This window comes from Dipteris shenzhenensis, chromosome 1 (genome assembly GCF_047967505.1).
Source record: "Dipteris shenzhenensis isolate YYH24624 ecotype China chromosome 1, Dip_SZ_1.0, whole genome shotgun sequence".
In the NCBI taxonomy this organism is placed as follows: Eukaryota; Viridiplantae; Streptophyta; class Polypodiopsida; order Gleicheniales; family Dipteridaceae; genus Dipteris; species Dipteris shenzhenensis.
Window position 1 is genome coordinate 43,589,668 of NC_141596.1, and position 22,018 is coordinate 43,611,685.

At 42.0% G+C, this 22,018-nt stretch overlaps 1 protein-coding gene across 2 annotated transcripts; it reads left to right on the top strand.

Moving 5' to 3' along the window:
* The first annotated feature begins 1,883 nt into the window (after positions 1-1,883).
* On the top strand, positions 1,884-21,466 carry LOC147905893 (internal alternative NAD(P)H-ubiquinone oxidoreductase A1, mitochondrial-like). Of its 2 annotated transcripts, XM_087375349.1 has the most exons (9): positions 1,884-2,114; positions 2,302-3,005; positions 3,980-4,199; positions 10,874-11,034; positions 16,381-16,446; positions 19,909-20,072; positions 20,160-20,274; positions 20,554-20,730; positions 21,078-21,466. In XM_087375349.1, the coding sequence occupies exons 2-9, from the start codon at positions 2,409-2,411 to the stop codon at positions 21,228-21,230; spliced, it is 1,653 nt and encodes a 550-aa protein (XP_087231475.1). In that variant the 5' UTR covers positions 1,884-2,114; positions 2,302-2,408; the 3' UTR covers positions 21,231-21,466. The 2 variants fall into 2 exon arrangements, with proteins under 2 accessions (XP_087231475.1, XP_087231484.1); XM_087375358.1 differs by lacking the exons at positions 19,909-20,072; positions 20,160-20,274.
* The last annotated feature ends 552 nt before the right edge of the window (positions 21,467-22,018 follow it).

Consider the following 22,018-nt stretch of genomic DNA (forward strand, 5'->3'; position numbering starts at 1 on the left):
CAATTCAGACAATGGAGATGTCATCCTCACAAAAGGGGTGTTTCATGAGTGGAACCTCTCTATTTGATGACATAAATGTTCGGCGGAAGGCTCCTTTGTCTAGCAAAATCCCCCCGCCCAAGCACTAGCCAAGAGGATGCTAACCAATTAAAAAGTGTACCGAGGAAGTAAGCTATGAGTAGAGAAGTCATTTGCCTTGTTTAAACACACACAAGTGGTGATAGTCCTCCCAAAGGAGGGTTTGGTTGTTGCCCAATTTGAACTTGTGATGTTGTCCTTGGTAGTGGGAGTGTTTCTCTATCCCGTTTCCATTCTCTGTTCATGACAATAACCGACCTTAACAAAGCAAGGCCTTAGTAGATTTTGCACCTAGACATAGATCCTAGAATGGAAACTCTTTTTGAGAAGAAATCCGAAATATTTTTAGAACATATTTACTTTCCCCACACTCACCCACTCACTCACACACTCATGGTCCACTACGAGGGGTGTGTTCGCTTGGGGCCAAGCAATAGATGTACTATGATGTTGGATTTCACACTTGGGGAGATGCCTATTTGTGAAGGTCGCTCGTGCCAATGAGAATGTGCGCCCGCTTTTCCTTGCTTTCACAAGCGTGTGAATGGGTTGTAGCAAAAGAATATGTGGTTGTTGAGTTACAGACGAGCGAAAAAGCAAACCTAAGTGAGATGTCTGAATGGAATCTACCAATTGTAGGGTGCTGTGGAGGAACCACACCTGGCCCTCAGAGATATGATCCAACCCATCAACCACCCGACCAACTATTATTGGGCAATGCGATCGACAACATTTATTAGGATTGCCCCGCTACGGCTAGGCCATAGCAATGATCCACTTTCATGTTTGAAATGAAAACAAGCTAGAGCCCCCCCTCCCTGCAAGTTCTTGCCCCCCTGCAACAACAATTGATTTCTCAAGCCCCTGTGGCTGCTTTAGCAGCTTTTTTGGTCTCTCGGCAGCACCTTGTGCCACTTGTTATATGTGTGAAATTCAGGCACGCCCATGTTCTACGAGGACACAAGTTTCCAAGAAAAACAAGTGAAAGAAATGAATGACTTTGTCATGCATAAGGCCTGCTCAAAATGTAAAACAAAGGAGGTAGTGAATGGAGAGAGAGACGGAATGACAAAAAAAACGAGGGGCTCTAAGTCTTGAATTCTCCATTAGTGCACTTAACTCCCACTTGACGCAGCCAATCAAAGCATTACACCTATTTTAGAAGTAACCAATCAAAGCATCACACTTTATTTTAAAAGCAAATTAATCCTAAAATTTCCGAATTTTTGCTTTACAAAATGAGAATGATTGCTAAGAGTGCGTTCCCATGTAGTGCTTTTCAATGCTGAAAGAGCGTTGCTCAAGCGTAGGTGGGCATTTTCGAGTGAGTGTTCCCACTCGTTGCCTGCCCTCTACTCATGTGCCATGCCTGCTCGTGTCAGTTGAAAATGATGCTTGTGTGAACCCAAAAACCCGGAAGGGACATAAACTATTGGTTGCAAGAGCAGTGGCATCGTAATGCCGGGAGAGCTCTTTTTTCCATCTCCCGCGCAAAAGGTACTGCTACTAGGACCTAGCATTTTAGCCATGGTGGGAACGGGCTCTATGGCTGACGCAGAGGGGGGAGGCCAAAAACGGTTTTCCATTAGGGCTGCCGTGGGGGGGTTTCAAGGTCCCGAGAAGGAAGCTTGGGGCCCAAGGAAAGGAAGGGGGCCGTTGGATGGAGGATCGGACGGCGGGGGTGAGGGACAAGTGGAAGGGGAACCTAAAAGCGAAGATGCCAAGCGTGTCTTGTTCAAGAAAACTCTCTTCAAAAAAAAAAATTGCTTCTTCTTTCATTGTCTTCTTCTTCTTCTTCTTTTCATCGTCTTCTTCGTTGCCCTGCATCGCCTCCTCCATCGCCATCGCCATCGCCATCGCTCATTTTGCTCCTTCTCATGCCTCTCCATCACCATTTTTTCTCCTCTCCAAGCTCCCCTTTGCCTCCATCGCCACAATTTCGCCTCCCTCCACGCCATCCCCGCTAATTCTTTCTTCCATCTCCCCGCGCATTTTTCTTCTTGCCAGCGCTTTTTGCTGCTGGTTTCGAGTCCCGGGTGAGAGCCGTTTCATCGAATGCCGCTTTGTTCTCCGCCTAGATGCGTGATGCTCCGTTCGCTGCATCCTCCGCAGAATTCGATTCGTTCTTCCTGCTCGTCGTCCGCGTCTTTGACACTCTTTGAGTAGCTTCGAAGGATTTGGTGTGACGAATTACGGCTCCTGATTGAAAATTTGGAATTCCAGGTTGGAAAGTACGGGTCCTCCGCACTGAGAGAATTTGAGGAGCGATCGCAGGAATTGTAAAGCCTTCTCTTGGACGGATTTGTTGCTGTGCGGAATTCTGTGCATTCATGGCGCTGCGCCATCTGGTGAGGTCTCACTTGGAAACAGCGCGAAAGCTGCAGGGAGCCTTCCTAAACAATCCAGCAGCAGCAGCAGCAGCACGAGGAGGAGGAAATGCATTCGCATTTTCTTCCTGCATATTCACTAGTTTCCCTGATAGCCAAAGGTTTGTCGCCATCAGGGGATGCATGGGATCATATCGCTTCGTTCATAGCGAGCAAGCTGTCGCACACGCTGAGCTTCCTCCTGTTGATCATCAGCCAGAACCTCCTCCCGTTCATAGTCAGCCAGAAGCACAAATTACGAGCATAAGTAGTTTGCCCGCAACGAAACCCGGGGCAAAGCCAAGGATCGTGGTTCTGGGATCTGGCTGGGCTGGCTGTCGTCTCATGAAGGATCTGGACACCAAGCTCTGCGACATTGTTTGCGTTTCTCCACGAAATCATATGGTCTTTACACCTTTGCTGGCCTCTACGTGCGTTGGAACACTTGAATTCCGCTCTGTGGCAGAACCAGTCACACGCATCCAGACGGCCTTCTCTAAAGCTCCGAACTCCTTTTTCTTCCTTGCTCGATGCATGCGCGTCGATACAGAAAAGCATGAGGTAGCCATCTTGAGCAACGATAGTCCTGGACTACGTCCGATGGATACAGTTTTCATAAACGATCGTAAAGCGCTCGAATTGAGTATAAGGAGTGTGAACAGAAAACGTTGCCACAAGGCTGGAAATGCTGCGTGGTGCCCTTTTTGCTTTGTTACTGCATTCATTCCAAAATGTGCTCTACTGAGAGGATCATACGTGTACCTCGTCGCCCGATGATTTGGTCTGTTCAGCTTGAATTGACGATTGCTCTGCCTGCACCACTAATTGTAATTGGCGCTGTCGATCTGTCTACCCAACTCTGAGCTATGTGCCATTGAACGCCCTGTTGAGATTCTCTCGGAGGTGACGAGCCTTTGGGATCGGGATTGCCAGCTTTGTTTATAACGTTCTGTATACTAGCTAACGACGTTGACAACTTCTATACGTTATAGCTTGTATGGTATCTTAGTAGTCATGAGCTACACAAAAACCAGTAGGATGTTGGTGTGATCATATTTAGCCTCTGTCGCAATATTTTCATGGATGCGTTAGGCTTGCTTTCAATCCTTTCTTTTTCAGCGTCTCCGTGGTTTGTCTCGTTTTACCCATTAGCTCACTTTGGCTTCCCCGTAGCGTTCATCTCTCAACCAAGGCATTCTGTCCCATCTGTCTGCCCTTGTATTGGCTTACTGATCGGAGTACTTATTTTACCGCGTGAATGTTTACTTTCGCGCTTGCTTTTAAGCTTGAGGAGTCTTTAGGCTTAATTATTCTTTTATACAAGTTACCGTTTTGAATGGGTGCAGCAGATGCCACTTCATTGACACAGACACAAGACGCCCACGCCCCTTGATCTTGTCATTCTTCCCATTCCTGAAGCCACCTTCAGTCAAAACTATGCACATCACGTTCTCATTTTGGAGCCCGTCGTGGGTTGTTTTTGTGGTTTTCTCTTATCTCTAAGCTTGTTGATCAATATCTTCTTTGCATGCCAGATCCATTGTGTGGCGGCGGATGAGAGTGGTGACGCGAAGAGTGAGAAGGCTAAAACTTTCACTGTAGCATATGACAAGCTTGTTATTGCAGCCGGAGCACAAGCTCTGACGTTTAATATACAAGGCGTGCAGGACCATGCTATCTTTCTTCGTGAGGTCTCTGATGCTCAGAGTATTCGGAAAAAGCTTCTTCTGAATCTCATGCTCTCTGATATTCCCGGTATATCTTTTTACATATGTCCGTTGATTTAGCAAAATTTTAGAATTCAAATCTGCATGAGTTTGACTCGTTCATGTGCGCACACAAAAGAATGCTGGTACAGTGCAATGTGGAAACGATTTTGCATAAGGCAGAAGGAAATGCTGTTTGTTCCATTGCACAAATTGCATTCAAAGCAGGAAGAAACGTGCTGATTGAATGGTCTCATCATTGAAAATTGTTTCCATAGTAACTTATGTACAGCCTGCATGGCCAAGAAATAGGCCAGCTCTTTTCTGTAGCTATAGAAAGGACAATTCTTATGGTACAGAGAGAACATAAGCGTAACTTTGCTTACTAAGTTATTATTATTTTTTATTTTTCTTTGTCGCTCTTAATTTTGTCTAAAGTCGCTTACAAGTTCACTTCTTTCCTTTGTTCTTCGCTTGTTAGAACTATAAAAAATTTTAATTTGTAAGATTGGCTATATTCTAGTCTTATGAAGGTATATAGTTCTTATGATATTCAGCCGTGCCATGGGTGCAAATGTCTCTTCAATACCTTGAATTTGACTGTTTCCATTGGCCTCCAGTCTGGCTTAAGCTACTGGCTTTTCCTGTGAATCTTGCTTGATTCTGTATATCAATGTGGTGCCAATGACCTTAACCCTCAGGCAATTTACACAAGTCTTGTGTGTGACTTCATGCATAGGATCTTGCCATGTTTGTTCAAGGCTCCTGCCCTCTGCAATCTCTTATAAATGCTGCATTTGAGTTGTTAAGAGTGTTAAGTAGATGTATTTCTTGACGCTCTGAGGCCTCCTGGTTCCCTCAGTGCTAAACTTAGGTCATTCCTGCACACCACCATTTGAACAGTTTGTTTTCATGAGTTGAGGGTGGAATATTGTCCTCCACAACCTTCTTTCCCTTAGGATTAGACCTGCAATGATCTGGAATGATTGCTTTCCGATTTGGCTACTTTGTACTTTGTTCATTCAGATGGCTAAATGGCCCTGCTGAAGATAAGCTTTCTCTTATGGATGTTATATAACTTTGTTCTTCTCATAGCCAACAAAATTGCATGCAGGGACCTTCAATCCAGCTTCCTTCTTGATACTTTGGCACATGCCCATAGGCAGTACAACCAAACCTCTTTACATTTGAGTAAGCACATGTATTTGAGTTGTGTTAAAGGTTATTATCCAGAGATAGCCTAGAAGGTCGAAGACAAGGAATCTTCTCCAAACTGAAGGGTGGAGTCCTTGCCGAGAAGAAAGGAGATTTCACATTCAGGTGTGCTTGCAGACTTCAGGTTATCTACACCTTGCCATGGATTCCAACTCTCTCATTCCCAATTTTTGGGAGTCTAGAAAGCTGGACAGAACCAACTATCCTATATGGAGAACTGAATATCCATTGCCATCCAATGCTAGGCAGATCAAGATAAAGTGGAGGAGTGGAACTTGATCAATATGAGACCAAGAGCACAGGGAGGATCATCATACTTCAAAATCAACTGTTCAACTTCAAAAATAGATGAAGGAGAGTCAGCCCATGACTTCCTGATGAAGGTCAAGATTCTTAGGGATCAACTAGAAGCAGTTGCCCACAAGGTGGACGGTAATCAATTAGCTATGCTCCAGGTCACCAAGCTTTCGAGGGGCTACCGAGGGTTGGTGACGATTCTCACCAAGGGAGAATGGACAAGGCTACTTACATTGGAGGATCTGGGTCTGCTGTTGCTTCAGGAGGAAGCCTAGATGAAGTTGTACAACAGAAAGGAGGATGACAATGGTGATGAGGCGGCTCTCATAGCCAAGAACAAGAGTGGCAAATGGAAGCCATAGAAAAACAAGGATGCCAAGAATGAAGACGAGGATGCTCCTGATAGTGATAATAAGAAGAAGAGAAAGAATCATAGGAAATGCTTCCATTGTGACACACCTGGACATTTTGCTTGTAGAAAGAAGAAGGCGGACCAAGCAAAGAGCGACCTGTCTGAGGCCAATGTTGTAAGAGAAGAACTATTCTTAGCAATGACACCTTGTCCCATTGAGATAAAGTTTGCGGACCCAGGTGTGATAGGGTTCATGAAAGACATCGAGGAGTCTAGCGTGGTGGAGGATGGAAGATTTTGCTCAGCCATGGGAACTGAGGACCAGTCCAGTACACTTGCCGGGATGAAGAGGCTCACTCAGAAATGGAGCTTGAAGTCACCGAGGGCAACGTGGAACATGTGCACTGACTGACATAAAGGCATGGATGAAGACTGTACTTCTGGGAGGTACCTGGCTTGATCCAACGGCAAGCATCACCAAATTAAGTCTGTAAGGTATGTATCCTCATTATGTTTGATTAGAGATTTTGTAGATTTCTTTGGGGGATGTGTTTGTACAACTGCTCTCAGTTGGCTGGAGAGTGGAAGGTGAAAGCCTTCCGTACAGACAGGGGCATCTCTTACTGCAGAGGCTTTTGACACCTGCTGCAAGGTTGCTCTCGAGAATAGTGACAAAGACTTCAACAAGCTTGAGTTGCTGATCAACAGAGGTGATCAAGAGGCTTCTCCACACAAGCCAAGTAGCATTATGCTGGTAGGACCAGATGACGATGTTGGCAAAGCCTTTATGGTGGAGGTGAGAGATCTAGAGGATTGAGGAGAGGCTGGAGGGATTCCTTCTAGTCAGGATCAAACGTGAACCAGCCACTAGGATCTCACTATGCGGGTAATCAAGGTCTAAGATGCGGATGGTATCGGTTGTATATTGGGTTGAAACAGGCCCAAGATCTTTGGTACGTTGCAGGGTTTGGTTGGTCTTTATCTTTATACTGGATGATCCTGTTGGTGCCTTGGGACACAGAAGACGTTCGTGACTTGGACCAGAAATTGCTGGTTGGAGCAGGGCCATGGAGCAGACTGTTTGGTGGCTCATACAGGGCCTTAAATAGGCATGGACCCAGAGCAGCAGGTCGGCTGACCTGGCTGCCTACAGAGTGGGTCGGCTGACCGCAGTCTGTGAAACAAACAGACCAGCGAACCAGTCGGCTGGTTCCAGGGGCATTCAGCCCTCTAAAATGAGCTCATTGTGGTAGCCGCATCCATTCCTTGGGTGCTCAGCCTACAGATCACTGTGCAACAGTGAAGAGCAGTGGGTGCCCCCTAGAAATCATCATCCAGAGATTACTTTGCAAGAGCACAAGTCCCTAATGTCAGCAGCAGATTTAGGCGCAGACCTACACCTGTAGGAGAGCACAAGGGGTGCAGCAAAGGGAGCTTTGTCTGCAGTACACATCAGCACATATCTTTGCAGGTGTGCTCAGCCTTGAGCAGCTACTGAAGCCCTCACAGAGGCTCGTGACAGAAGAGGAGTTACCTACAGAGGGTGCAGCAAACAGAGCCTTGTTTTGGTACCTTACCTCAGGAATTGTTTCTAGCAGTGTTGTTACATGTGTTGGCAAGTTTTTGTACTTGATATTTACCTATATATCTATTCTTCCTTGGCTGTATACCTGAGTTTTCGTTCAGATCTGCATTGCCCTCTTTACATTTAAGTAAGCACATGTATTTGAGTTGTGTTCCACATAAGTTTCTTGTGGTGAACTTCCACTGTGTAGGAGTATTGGCTTTAAGCAAGGAACCTCCCTCTACTTTTTTAATAGTTCAGACCATAAAGCGATTGGAAGATTAGGGATCTCTATCCACACGAGTCTATACCTGCTTGGAAACGATCCCTTGACTCAAATCTCATGCCATTCTTCAGCCACTATCCTATTGGGCAATATTGCTATATGTGCTAATGAAGAATAATGCTGAAAAGAGGATGAGTGTGCAAGGTAGCACTGAAGAAGGTCGAGAATGGAAAGAAGTGACCCAAAGGTACACAGACCTTCTGAAGGACCTACAACAAAAGATTTATGAGAAGATCTAGCACGAAAGAGAGGTAGTATGGGTGTACAATGAAGAGAAGAAGATCTATGAGGTGAAAGGGACAAAACTGGCACTAAACAAGGAGAAGGTGCATTTATCTTTGTTCATTATACCTTACATTACAGAAGAGTGAAGCTTTAAATGCTACAGAGAAATTTGGGATGAACACTATGAGCATTTGAATAGTCACATCGATTTGCATTAGAATACTTGCTGAGGGACGATTTTGTGGATGAATTACACAAAAAGGATGCCTTGGTACATGAAATTCTAGAGAATGGAGGGAGAAGGAAAGAGACAATCAGGTTGTTCCTGGGTAGAATCAATTATTACCGAAGGTTAATTCCAAATTTCGGTATACTTGGTGACAGAGAATTGAACCAAAGAATGTGTAAGAGCATTGCTTATCTTCATTCATGGTATGCATAAGATCAGCCTCTAAAGCGGAGGACAACTCCAAGAAAATAAATGTCAGTTGAAGAAGGAAAGAAAGAAATCGAAGAGTACAAAGATATTACCAACAAAGATCAGAACGGTTGACAAGAGTGGGTGAAAGAAACCAAGTTGAATTGTTGCGAGGGCTAGAAAGAAGTCAAAGAGATGAAGAAATTAAATGTGAGGATAGACAATATCCCTTTGGATACGAGATTGTAGGCAGCAAAGGGAAAGGAGCCAAAAAAGGCCAAAGAACCAGAGCTCTTTGTAGAAGCTGAACCCTGAAGTTCAACTATAACAAATTGCCGAAAGGATTTCCACCAAAATTTGGGGAGTAAGGTAGTACTATCACCATTGAATCAAACACCACTAGTAGATGCACCACCAGTTTACATTATCCAACAATGGTGGCACCGAAGGTGAAGGCAATATTTATACTCAAAGGAGGTGTTTAACTTGCAAAGCCTCTGTAGAACGGCTGAGATTTTACAATGTAACACCATCAAGGAGTTTTTGATTTACTTTTCAACGACATTCATAAATAAACAATAGAATAGTTTGACCGAAATTCTATTGGTCACTTCAAAGGTGGGTTAAATCTAAGAGATGCATTCTTGAAAAGGTTTCAACGTGAATTTAGTAAAGAAGCTGTGATGCTTAAACTCAACAGATTGAATTTGATCATTGGCATGGGACCACACGAAGTTTGATTATCAAAGTGGGATTGGGTCAACTCCTTCCCTATCACCATTATGCAATCGAAACAATTTATCATTTTGTAACAAGGATGTGAGTCTTAACAAATTAATGATTGACATTGTCAAATGAAGTTGCACTGTGTTGGTGACTTTTACAGTGAGTTTCGAACCGAGAACCATGGAAATCACCAATCCCACCAGCAATTACAATGAGCTTCTATACAAAGCATTGCAATAGAAAAGGAGATAATAACATAACAAGGGTGCATGTATGCACGAAAGCACTTGGCTCCAACTTGTGGGTTTTAAGGGTCTTTAGACATTGTCGATTGTTTAGTAAGGAATAATAAAAAAGAAACGCTTTGAGGACTCACAAGATCCATTAGGATTTGTCAAGGTTCTACAGTTATTTGCATGCTCTCAGACTGACTGAAAAGCCATTGCCTTTATAAAAAAAACTATAAATTAAAGCTGGAAGGTAAATCAGCCTTATTTTTCCTTGAAGGTTTTACGAATGATACCTACAAAGTTTTGATGTCAACTTTCTGGGGTTTTTTTGGGCTTTATTTTTATAAAAAGATCCAGTAGACGACAATCTCTTCACTGGCAAGCATAAACCCCATTACGCAAACATAAAGCCCGTTTGGCTGGCATAAAGCCCTTAAAAAGAAAAACTGATTTTTTTCTACAGGCAAATCCTGTTTTTCTAGCAAACGGCTTTTTGGATAGCAAATGTTTTTTTCAAGCAACGGCTTCAGTAGTTAACAGGCGAATGGCTTTCGCACCTTGCTCACAAACAAACACGCAAGACTTGGATGAGCGATTGGAAAGCTTGAAGTGACTTGAAGACTTGTAGTTGGAAGAAGCCAAGGCAATCGTTCTAGGGAGAGCTCAAGCATGGAGGGAGAGTGGAGCCCCGGAATTGATTTATAGCCATGTTGGAGGGGGGTAAAAAGCACACACAAGCTAATGAAAAGCCAACAACCACACACAAGCTAAAAGTTGAAAAGGCAACAGCCATCTAAAAGTAGAGGTTAAGAATTTTAAAGATTCCTAATATAAATTCCTAAAAAACTAAGAATAATCACAAAACTCCCACTCAACTCAATCCTAAAGCACTGTCTCTAGGAGAGCCAGTGCTAACCAAAGAAAAAGAAAGAAGTGACCTTCATCAATGACAATGGTGAGGTAGAGGATGAACAGGTGGTATTTAACCCAAACCAGGATACTAGTGTGGAACTAGTGGCTTGTTAACTGAGAAAATTCTACAATCTATTTCTTCATGAAAGTGTAGATCTCGTGCAGGGAGAAAGCTGGTATTGACTATATATGCCATTTGCAGATCAGTGGTTTCTGGTGAATTTTACCTTCAAGAGACCTTGGAGCTGCACCTTCTAATTACTAGGCCAAATTCTACCTTTCATCTTTCTTGTCCCATAGATCCCGTAACCTGTTGGATCTCCAATGGACATTAATACCATCATGTCACATTCTCTCTCTCTCTCTCTCTCTCTCTCTTTGTGTCTACCTCTCTCTCTTATTCTCTTACCTCCATTTTGAAGCAAATACTTTATCCATCACGAGTACTTTGAATGGGCGAATGTGTTTATCACTGCTATCATTTTATGGCCTGTGCAGGAACTACAGAGGAAGAGAAGAAAAGACTTCTGCATTGTGTTGTTGTTGGTGGAGGACCCACAGGGGTGGAATTTAGTGGCGAACTTAGTGACTTCATCAAGAGGGATGTTCATCAGAGATATGCTCATGTAAAAGATTACATAAATGTCACCCTCATTGAGGTTCCTTCCTTTCCCCTCACCTGCAATTGTGTACTGCCAGTTTTTTTTGCTGCGAGGAAGATGATTTTTTATTTTATTTGCTTGTAGCACATTAATAATCTATGTACATGCTGGACTATGTATTTCAAGAACACATGGACAGGGACACGGGCACGGACACCCGCATGCACACAATTTTGCATTCTCTACCTTTTACAAGAGAACAACCCAAACTATCCTCGATGTGCTGGTTTCCCTAAGATTGCTGGCTTGAAGTTTCTCAAAATATGCATTCTCAGCTTGTATTGTGAATTTCAATAATGTGAATCTTTTGAGGAGCTTCAGGATCTTAATTCAGTTCTATTCCACGCGTCTTACATTTCGTTACAGGAAAGTTGCATAATAAAGATGGTTCTCTTTTAGTTTGCAAACAAATGACTTGCTACTTCGAAAGGGCCAATATGGAGGAGAGTCACAAAGGTGACTACTGTGAGACAGAGGGTGGAAAGAGTGAGAAGAGAAGGGGTTGAAAGAGGATGCAAGGAAATGGAATGGTTTGAGAGGAAGGGCTGTATGGCTGAGAGGGAAGGGAACTACAGCAAAAAAGTTTATTGCAGACTGTGCTACATTGGGGTGTTTGATTTGCGTGGCTGCCTTATGAAAGAGCCCAGATCTACTTTACATGGAAAATCTTAACTTATATCCCCAGAGATGAGGGAACTGTAGCTTTATCAGACCCGCTCCACAGGGAAAATCTATCCTATACCCAATTATCGAGCTACATTATGAATATCTAACTCTTTCTCTTTTACAACCATCGTGTCCACAAGAAAATTTACCCCCAACATTGCCAAGGACATTGAATCATTGGAGTATATAGTCCTGCATGCTTTCCACTTGCAAGCAATAGAGGCTTTCAAAGAAAGCTAAGGGCATCTCGACTTTGAGCCACCTTTCCTGTGTGGCCCTGCAAAAAACAAATCCACAATCACCTTAAGGACTTCACTGTGCACATTGTGATGTGCAGTGTTTTTGTAAGTTGAATTTAATAAAATTAGGTGCTCATTGGGGTTTGAGACAAAAGCTGGGCAACATTTTTTTTTGAAAAATCTATGCTGATCGTCAAAAACAGCGAAACTTTGACAATCTGTATCGTTTTGATTGACAAATCCAAATCAGTTCATGTAGCATGTCAAAATGGCAAGATATGATATAGATATTTATCATGCTTTTGCACCATTTAGTAAAGCTACATGCATCAAAATAGGCATGTTATGAATTATGGCTAAATTTCTCCACCAAGGTTAGAGCATGGTCACCCATTTTAGGCTATCATTTCTCAAGAGTGAGGTTGTTAGGATAGCCCACTTAGGTGCTCCTTTATCAAGGAGGGTCTCTGAAAAAAAAAGTTTGGCTGTGTGTGTGCACTTTTTCCCACATTAGAGCTTTTTGTTCTGTCATTAGGAATAGTACTATAGAGCTTTTTCATCTTACTATGGAACTTTTTTTTGGCTCTTTCATCTTTCCCATAGATTCTGTTGCATACTTTGCCTTAGGAGGCTTGTAGGATTTGATAGAAATCATGTGGGCTTATGTCTCTAGATGCATGCCTGCATTTATGACTTTATTGCCTTTGTCCACTAGACTTAAGTGCAAGTGATTTTCAATCTGCGTATGCCACTCTCGTTTGAATTTCTGTCCAGCTTGCTGATCTTTCAATATCTTTGCCATGAGCATTCTTGCATAAGCCACTACTGTAACTCTTTGCATTTCCTTAGTAAGAGTTTTGATCTGAGCCACAAATTTAGTGATTGAGATGTTCATTTCAACCTCAACAAGTAGGCTATGTATGTCTTATGGTGTTTGCTAGACTATTAGCAAGGTTCCCTAGATGTCCTATTCTTCGGTAAAAGCATGAATGAAATATTTCTTGGTACAATATAGATGTTAACCTAGGTCTTAGAATTTTAGAAGTGAATAGGGCCTAGATGAGTGTGTTGTCTCCTTTTCGCCTTTTATGTTGACTTTTTAGACCAATGCGTGAATCAATTTCTTATGGCTAGCTGGCCCATGCAGATTCATCCACATAGGCCCTTGGCTGGAACTAGAAAGATGAGATGGAAAGTGTCACTGATGCATAGTTTGCTTTCTAGGACACCGTCGAGCATTGCCAGACCGAATTGTTACATTCCAGTCAGAGTGTATTAGGTCCACTGGTGGATCAATGAGAGAGAAATGTGAATGGGTGGGTGCTTGTTATGTGCATTGAAACAATTACGGTCAAGAATTTGTTTGCCAAGGTTTTGGGGATGGGGTTCCAATGGTTGGAAAGATTTGATAGTCTTGTGTCTAGGCCCTAGGGGCAAAGAAGTCACACTAAAGTGATCAATGCATGTCTGGTAAATACATGACAAGCAGCCATGTTAAGCAATGAATCTTCTTGGGCGATTGCATTTGTGGAGGTAGAAAGTTGTAAAAAGACATACATGATTTTGACATCTATGTGAGTGTGAGTAGATCGCAATAGGTTGGGTGGAGATTTTGCCCCTGTGGAGGCTCCAACTCAGCCACTAGCAGGTGATTTACAGCCACAAAATGATTCTGATTTTCAGCCTGAATTCCCCCACATTGATCAAGCTACCACAAAACAAGCAAATGACCAAAGAGAGGGCTGTTATAAGGTAGTGAAAACAGTTTCTAGATGGCTGTTAGATACATTAAAGGACAGCAGACAAGCTGAGCCTTTGTTTCCCGACACAAGTGCAGCTTCTCATCTCATGCAGGGACACTCGGTGGATGTTGCATTGACTACGACAGCTTGCAATGAAGAGCCATTGTGTCACAATGATACTTTTGATAGCAAGGATTGGATGCTGCTATAAAGTCTGAGGTGGACTCAATTCATGACAATGGCACTTGGGAATTGTGTGATTTGCTTGAAGGCAAGTGTGCCATAGGCACAAGTGGGTATATAACTCAAAAGGAAAGCTGATGGCAGTGTTGACCGTTAGGAAGTCCGTCTTGTTGCAAAAGGTTATTCTCAACAGCAAGGCATTGATTTTGAGGAGACATTTGCACTCCCTTCACGCATTACTCCTGTCAGTTGTGTCATTGCTATTGCAGTCCATCATCATTTGGCAAGTGTACCAACTGGATATCAAAACTGCTTTCCTTCATGGAGACTTGCATGAGGAGGTGTATGTCACTCAGCCTTTTGGTTTCGAGGTCAAAGGATCTGAAAATAAGGTATGCCGCTTGCATAAAGTCCTTTATGGTTTGAAGCAGACACTCTAGCCTTGATACATGCTCATGTTCTTTTTGAACATTCCTATAGAAAGCGCTCTTTATGTTCGCAAGCGTGATGCAGATTTGCTGATTTTAATATTATATGTTGATCATATGCTTTTGGCTGGACCTTCTACTCAGCATGTTGCAGCTTTTAAAGCTGATTTGTAGCAGTCATTTGAGTTCACAAGCTTGGGCCATCTTAACTATTATCTTGAAATTTAGCTCCCTCATGTTGAGGGGAGTATTATAATGAGTCAGTCCAGAATTTGTAAACTAATTTCTACACCTTTGGAACTTGGTTTCCACTTCATTTTGGATATGCAACTGATTCTTTTGATGTTCAGCAGGCTGTTGGATGCTTGATATAGTTGTCACACACAGCCTGATCTTTCAGTATTCTGTCTCCCAGCTGACATGATCTTAGTACACAGCACTGGTAGGCAGTGAAATATGTCTTCAGATACTTGAAAGATACTCGAACCTTGGGGCTTCTTTATGGTTGAAGTTCTTCACTTCTGCATGCATTTACACACAATGACTGGGCAGGATGTTATGACACTAGAGTGTCACATAGTGGCAATTGTTTTATTCTTGGAGCTTCATCTAGTTTCTTGGTTTAATAAAAAGCAGCCTACAGTTGCGATGTCTAGCTATGAGGCTGAGTACGAGGCGGCTTTTACAGCTACTGTGGAATGTATCTGGCTCCGGAAACTACTTGCAAATCTTGATACCGGTGAGAAAACTTCAACCATTGTCTACGCTGACTATGTGGGTCAGAAATTTTCCACCACTGTCTACACTGACTATGTTGCAGAAATTTTCCACCACTATCTACATCGATTGTCAAAATTCTTCCACTACTAGCTACATTGATGGTCAGAGTGTTTTAGCCATAGCAAGCAATCTTGTGTTTCATGCACATGCTAAGCACATTGAGGTCCATTATCATTACGTCAGAGAACGACTATTAGCAAGAGATATTCACTTGTCTTACAATTTGAAATATAACTTCACCAAAGCGCTACCATGACCCAAGTTTGAACTGTTTCGACAAGCTTTACACTTGACTCCATTTGTTACGTGATACTGACATCCTTGTATTTCCATAGGTTGCTATGTTCTTTTGGATGAGCATGTGCAACCATGGCATATATTCCATGTATCTCCGACATATTTCCAAACTACTCTAGTCATATAATTGAGGGGGATTTAGACCTAGACCCTACTATAGCCTTGTAGGCCTAGGACATTAGTTCTAGTTAGCATTTGGAACAGTGGATAGTTAGTCATCGTATGACTTACTATCCTAGTCCTAGACTAGGGCTAAAATCTCCACTTCATGTTTATTTGTACTGTTACGACTCTATCTGCAATAGACGTGCACCACTGGACATTAGTTCTAGTTAGCATTTGGGACAGTTAGTCATCATATCTGTTAGGGTAGTTAGTCCTATCCTAGTCCTAGAGTAGGGCTATCATGTTCAATTAATGTTTCTTGTACTTTTACTTCTGTATCTGCAATATGGTATCTTTGGAGGCTTTTTGTGGTATAGGATGAAAAAAGCTACGCTTTGTGGCAAGGTGGTTTGTGGTATGAATTTATGCAGATTTCATCAATTAAAAAAAATTACTTGAGATCTAAGTAGTATACAAGGTCTTATCCTTTTCAAAAGTCATTTTTGTAAATATTCCGTGCATGATGGTGTGCTTATGCATACTTAAATTATTCCGGAAAGAAGCTGCCATTAATGTTCAATAAATCTAGTTGTTATGACAAGAAATTATTTTCCTAGTAAGCCATAACATTTTATACAACAATGTTAGCGGAGATTGACTCACTTTGATTCCTCACAAGTTGGGGATAATTTATCTTATTTAAATAAAATGCTTAGACTCAAGACCTTCTTGTCTCCTTAAATGTACATCCCTAAATTTACAGAAAATGCATGCTTGCTTCCAGTATAAGAACTGGAATTTCTTTCAAATCTTAGTGCGATCATCATTATTCTACATCAACTTGAAAATCTATAATCTCATATTTTGTCAATTGATTTATACCATGCTTTGCTTTGTGTGCAGGCAAAGGAAATTCTTTCCTCGTTTGATATTAGTCTACGCCTATATGCTATCAAACATTTAACAAAGGTAATGTATTAACGTTTTACCATCTTATTGCCAAAGGGTTTGGTCCCCTTTTTTTGGATAGCGTTAGATTACTAACATTTAGCCTTTGGCTTTAAAATTGTATTATTGAGTGCACAAGCATGGATATTCCGTAGACATGTATGTTCCAGGTGATGCATGAAATTCATACAAATGAAAGTTTATATTAGATTAAGTTGAGAGGGGGAGCCCAATTAGCTAATGGTGAAAAAGTGAGCTAGTGTGTGTTTTTTTTGGGGGGCTGTGTAAATGGTCTATGTGTAAATGACCCATAGACCTTGTTGGGTCTCTAGTGGACATTAACAACTCTCTCTCTCTCTCTCTCTGCTATTTCACTCGTCTCCTCTTGTCATACTGCTTTTTCCTTCTGCTATTGATTTTTGGATGCCTCATGGAGACTAGATTTTTTGTCTTTCTTTGCGATTCTTCTTGCTGCCCACTCTTAGCTGTTTTTTACCTCTGTGGTTGAGAGGTAAGTGAAACTTTGTGAGGTGTGTGGCTACTAAGCTTGGAGAAGAGGGATTGCACAATAGATTGAGAGAGCATATGTGAAGCTCGTTTTTACTGTTTGTTCGTGCACGCACGCACGTGTGTGTGTGTGTGTGTGAGAGAGAGAGAGAGAGAGAGAGAGAGAGAGAGAGAGAGGTTGATAAATTTTGCAGAAGGCCAAAAAAGCCATGGAGACCAAGGAGAACTGAAACGAACATGAGAGTACACCACCAATGGGGAAACTAGTGGGTGTCTATCACACCTCCAATGAGCTATTACAAAAGACAAAAAACAAAGCTCTATGCATCAGGAGTGAATCCTACCATGTAATGTTGCATGTCTTGTATGATGTATCTATGTTATGTGTCGGTCATTAGTAGCATAAGCTTTGGGTGGGTCCAATTGGGGTCCCACTAAGAGACACATTGTCTCTCGGACGTATCTAAGACCTTCTCTTGGCTTGTGTGATTGTTTTCTGTAGTATGTTCTTGAGGGTGGTGTGACTTGGTCTGATGACGAGATGTCGCAAGGAGAGTATCTCAAATGGGATGAGTGGTTGTTGGGCCTGTGTCCAAATCTCTTGCCGCCCTGGCATATTTGGAATTCTAGGTCATGATCACGGCACGTCCTAATGATATGTTCTCCTGTGAAGAACAAGTCTGGGATCTCTTTTCGTGTAGGGCTGGGTCGATAGGCCCCATGAGTTTAGTCGGGCAACGTTGTGTATGAATAGTCAATGCATCTCTAGTCTAGGTAATCAATGACTCTGTCCGTGTCTATGTACCCATGTGTGAAAAGATAGAGAGAGAGGTGGGCTTATTAACATCTACAAATTAACCATGGGCATTCGACTCCATGCAGCGGCTACCAAACTATCCTTTCTTTTTCGATATCATAATTGGATATTGAACTCTTACATCAATTCAGGCCACTTGGTCTTTCAATTAACCACTTGATACTCTCTTAGTCAATCAAATTTAGCAGTGTACAAATGGTGCCTCCATTTTTTCAAACCATGGATAATAGCATAAAGTTCTTTCTCATATGTTGAATAGTTTTCTTGAACTATGTCACATTTCTTGCTTTCAAATTTGATTAGTCGTCCATTCTGCCCCCACAACTCTCTTGCTTGCATCATTTCAAGTATGAAATGTTTATTAGGATCGCTTCGTTTCAAGAGTGGGCCAATGGCTGTCAAATGTTTAGTAAGCTGAAAAGCTCTTTTAGCTTCATCAGTCCAAGTAAAGGTACTTTCCTCTAACCACATCTTATTTCCATTAACTTTAAGAGAAGGCCTTTTCCTTATTTGAAAGATAAGTAGATCTCTGGTGAAGGTGGAAATTGAAAACGAGCATAATCCTTGACAAACCCTTGTAGAGTAGTCAGAGTAGGCCACTCCAAAACAGCTTGAATTTTCTCTGGATCCATATGTATTTCTTTCTTAGAGAGAATATCACCAAGGTACCTGACCATTCTTACAAAAGAAGTCACACTCAAACTGTTTGGCATGCAACTTATGTTGCCTAAGCAATCGAAGACTGACTTCAAGTGCTCCAAATGCTGTTGTTTAGCCTTACCATAGCTCAGTATATCATCTATAAAAAGAGATACAAACGTGCCTAGACACGGTCTAAGATGCCATTCATCAGCATTACATTACTCTAAACTAGTAATGACCTTTACGGGTTCTAAAACAAGTTTTACCTGATGTTACTGAGAACATACGTCAATCTTACTGAAATACTTCTTGCAATTGATCAAATACTGGTTTCTAAGTGTCACCTTATTAAGGGCATGATATTCTATGCGCAATTGCATAGACCCATCTTGCCCATGGAGAACTATTGGTCTGAATATGCCCTTTTCTCAAGGTGCTTTGACAATTGTCGCTTTAATTCCTCCTCTTCTGTGTTTACTTAAATGGTAAGGTACTCTTGGCACTCACTCTATCTTAGGATTTACTATTCCCTTAGGATCAAGAGAAACAACAACAAACGCATGCAAGAAAAAAATGGGCATTTTCATTTTTATTTTCAATTGAATGCAAAAATGTAAGATTCTTTGTACTAATGAACTCTCATAGTCAAATTAGCATGATGCAAGTACGACAGGTCAACTAAGGACGATTCTCTAGGACGACGTAGATGTGCAATTGCCACTCCTAAGCTCAGTGGTCAACTTCTAAATATGTAGTTCGCTTATGGCCTAGGATTAGTACTAACTCTCCTAGCTGTCCTAACTATTAAACCTTTAAGCCCACCATTAGGCCACTTAATCCTAACAATCAATGACCATTGTCTTTACTTTTTTCTTCCTAACCCAAGGCATTCCCCCTAGGGGCAATGTTACATCATTGGCTCTCCCCCTAGGGATTAGCAATATATATTATGTGATTGCATGTTGGCATCTGTAGAGATGGCTTATTTGAGATTGGAATGGACTACATGGAAGGTGTCGATCAAGTCTGCCCATGTGTGGCTACGAACTTACAATGATTTAGGCATAAGACGTGAAGGGAGTCATGCAATAATATTTAGAGGGCCGTAATGCAATCCAATATTAAGTTAATATATTGAGACAGCAAGGCTTCGAGCTATATAAGAGTTACTTGCTGAGGTATGTGAAAGGCAATGGACATATTTGCAATGATGCCCCTAAGGAATTGGCTCATGAAATTTCAACTTGCATTCTGATGACTTTGTGTGCACGTGTAGGTTGGTAGCTGGGCATGGTTGGGGGTACATGGGTGGCTAGGCATAGGAGCGGGGGTGGGGTCGTAGGTTTGTGGGTGGGTTTTGTGTGTGTGTGTGTGTGTGAGAGAGAGAGAGAGAGAGAGAGAGAGAGAGATTGTTTGCCCATGGTTATTTCACTCTTATAGACTTAGTTTACTCTTATAATCAGACTTCCTGGTTGTGGATCAGTGAAAGAATAACATAAATTTCTTTTTACCTATAGGCCGGAGTAAAGCTGGTGCAGGGGGTTGTAAAAGATGTGCAACCTGAAAAAATTGTGCTCAGTAATGGGTTAGAGGTGCCTTACGGCTTGCTGGTTTGGTCCACTGGTGTGGGGCCATCTCCATTTGTCAAAGCATTGGAATTGCCAAAGTCACGAGATGGAAGGTTTGCAACTGTTGTGTAGTCACCCTTCTTTGGCAGCGAATTTCTGTTTACATGATCACATATAGATCGTGTACTTATGTCTGGCAGGATAGGAGTGGATGAAAGGCTGAAGGTTCCTGGTCTGGATGACGTGTATGCAATTGGTGATTGTGCCGGCTATGTTGAAAGTGTTGGAAAGCCTGTTCTCCCTGCCCTGGCACAGGTTAGAACTACTGTAACGTAATATTTTGCTCTAAGCTGCACATCTCACATGAAAAATTACCTGAGATATGCTGTCACGAAGCTCTTAAAACTGCATCAAGCAGAGAAGTCATTTGACAAGTAGGCACACAAATCTGCTTATGACACTACACTGAGTCACGGGGGTTTGAAGGAAAAAGGTTTGAGGAGGCACGTTCTCTGTCTGTTGTTAAATATTGTACATGAATTTCTTAATAGAATCTTCATTTTTATCATATCTCGCGATTGCATTGCCGTCCAGGTTGCAGAGAGGGAGGGAAAGTATCTGGCTAAGGAGCTGAACAGGGTGTTGAAAGCTGGTGGTGGCCATGCAGGCAGCACAAACGTGCCAGAAGGTGAACCTTTTGTTTACAGACATTTGGGTAGTATGGCCACTGTTGGCAGATACAAAGCATTGGTTGATCTTCGCCAAAGTAAGGTGAGCTAATGGGATACGTCACATTCACAAGTTTTCGATTACTCTATGAATTCCACGGCCTCCTCCTGATTTTTAAGCATATTGATCAGCTTTTATTGGCTGACTTCAGTTTGCAGGCTAAATGCAAGTAATTTTATGTCTACGTGTTTGTTTTTGTTTAACTCATCTTTGTTTTTACTTTTTTTGCTAACAATTTTCTAATCCTAAGTACTGATAGACCTGCTCATTAAGTACAGCACATGTTTGATCATACAACAAGTAGTTGAACGATGGGTTTACTTCCTGAGGTTTGTCTGTAAGAGTTGTAAACCTGCTATACTGAACACTACCTTAAATGTTGTTTACAGGAATCCAAAGGTATTTCTTGGGCAGGCATTTTGAGCTGGCTGGTATGGCGTTCGGCTTATCTAACCCGTGTGGTCAGTTGGCGGAACAGATTTTATGTAGCTGTAAACTGGGCGACAACGTTTGTTTTTGGACGAGATATCTCACGCATTTGAAGCATTAGGGGGCATTTACCTTTGGGTCAACACCTTCATGTATAGGGCAGATAAATTGCCCCAGACCAGTGACTCAGTATTGCGGCTTAGGTTCCTGTTCATAAATTTATGATGAGTTAAAATTTTTGCTTGCAGTGCCACACGTCAACAAAATGTGTGGCCTGCCCCCAGTCTGTCCCCTGGTTGTTTTAACGAAAGGGGACATAATAATGAGGTTTTATTTGATTCTAATTTTAGTAGAGCTTGAGGTTAGTATTTGTTAGTCACTGTTGAATGGTTTAAATGATCTACATGCTTGACATAATCTTGGTAAAAGAAGCTAATTTTTCCTCTCTATTTTGAAGATAATGCTATTTAGAAGACTCTGGTTTCTGAAAATTTTTAGGAAAAAATAACGGCATATTTATTAAAGGGATGGTCAGAAAAAGGGCACACTTCTTTTGGCCATTGCAATGCAATAAGTCTAAGCACACCACTCAAGTTTAAGAGTAACCTCTCCAAGAGTTTGACTAATAATCCCTTGATCTCTGCCTCGCAACAACAGGACGCAACAACAGGGCCATGTCCATCAAGGATCGCCTTTAACCTACTAAAATGAGTTTTTTTGGCAAAGGAAGCTAAAGGGCGGTGGTTGTATTTTTGTTGCGGCTGCATGGTCCTACTTGAGAGTGTGTGGGTTCAAAGCTATTCGGTGTGTCAAAAATAAGTTGGTGCTTGCCTTTTTTACTAGATAGAAATTTGAGATCACTTGTTAAAACGAGCAGTGGAAAAGGCAAGCTTGATGAGGT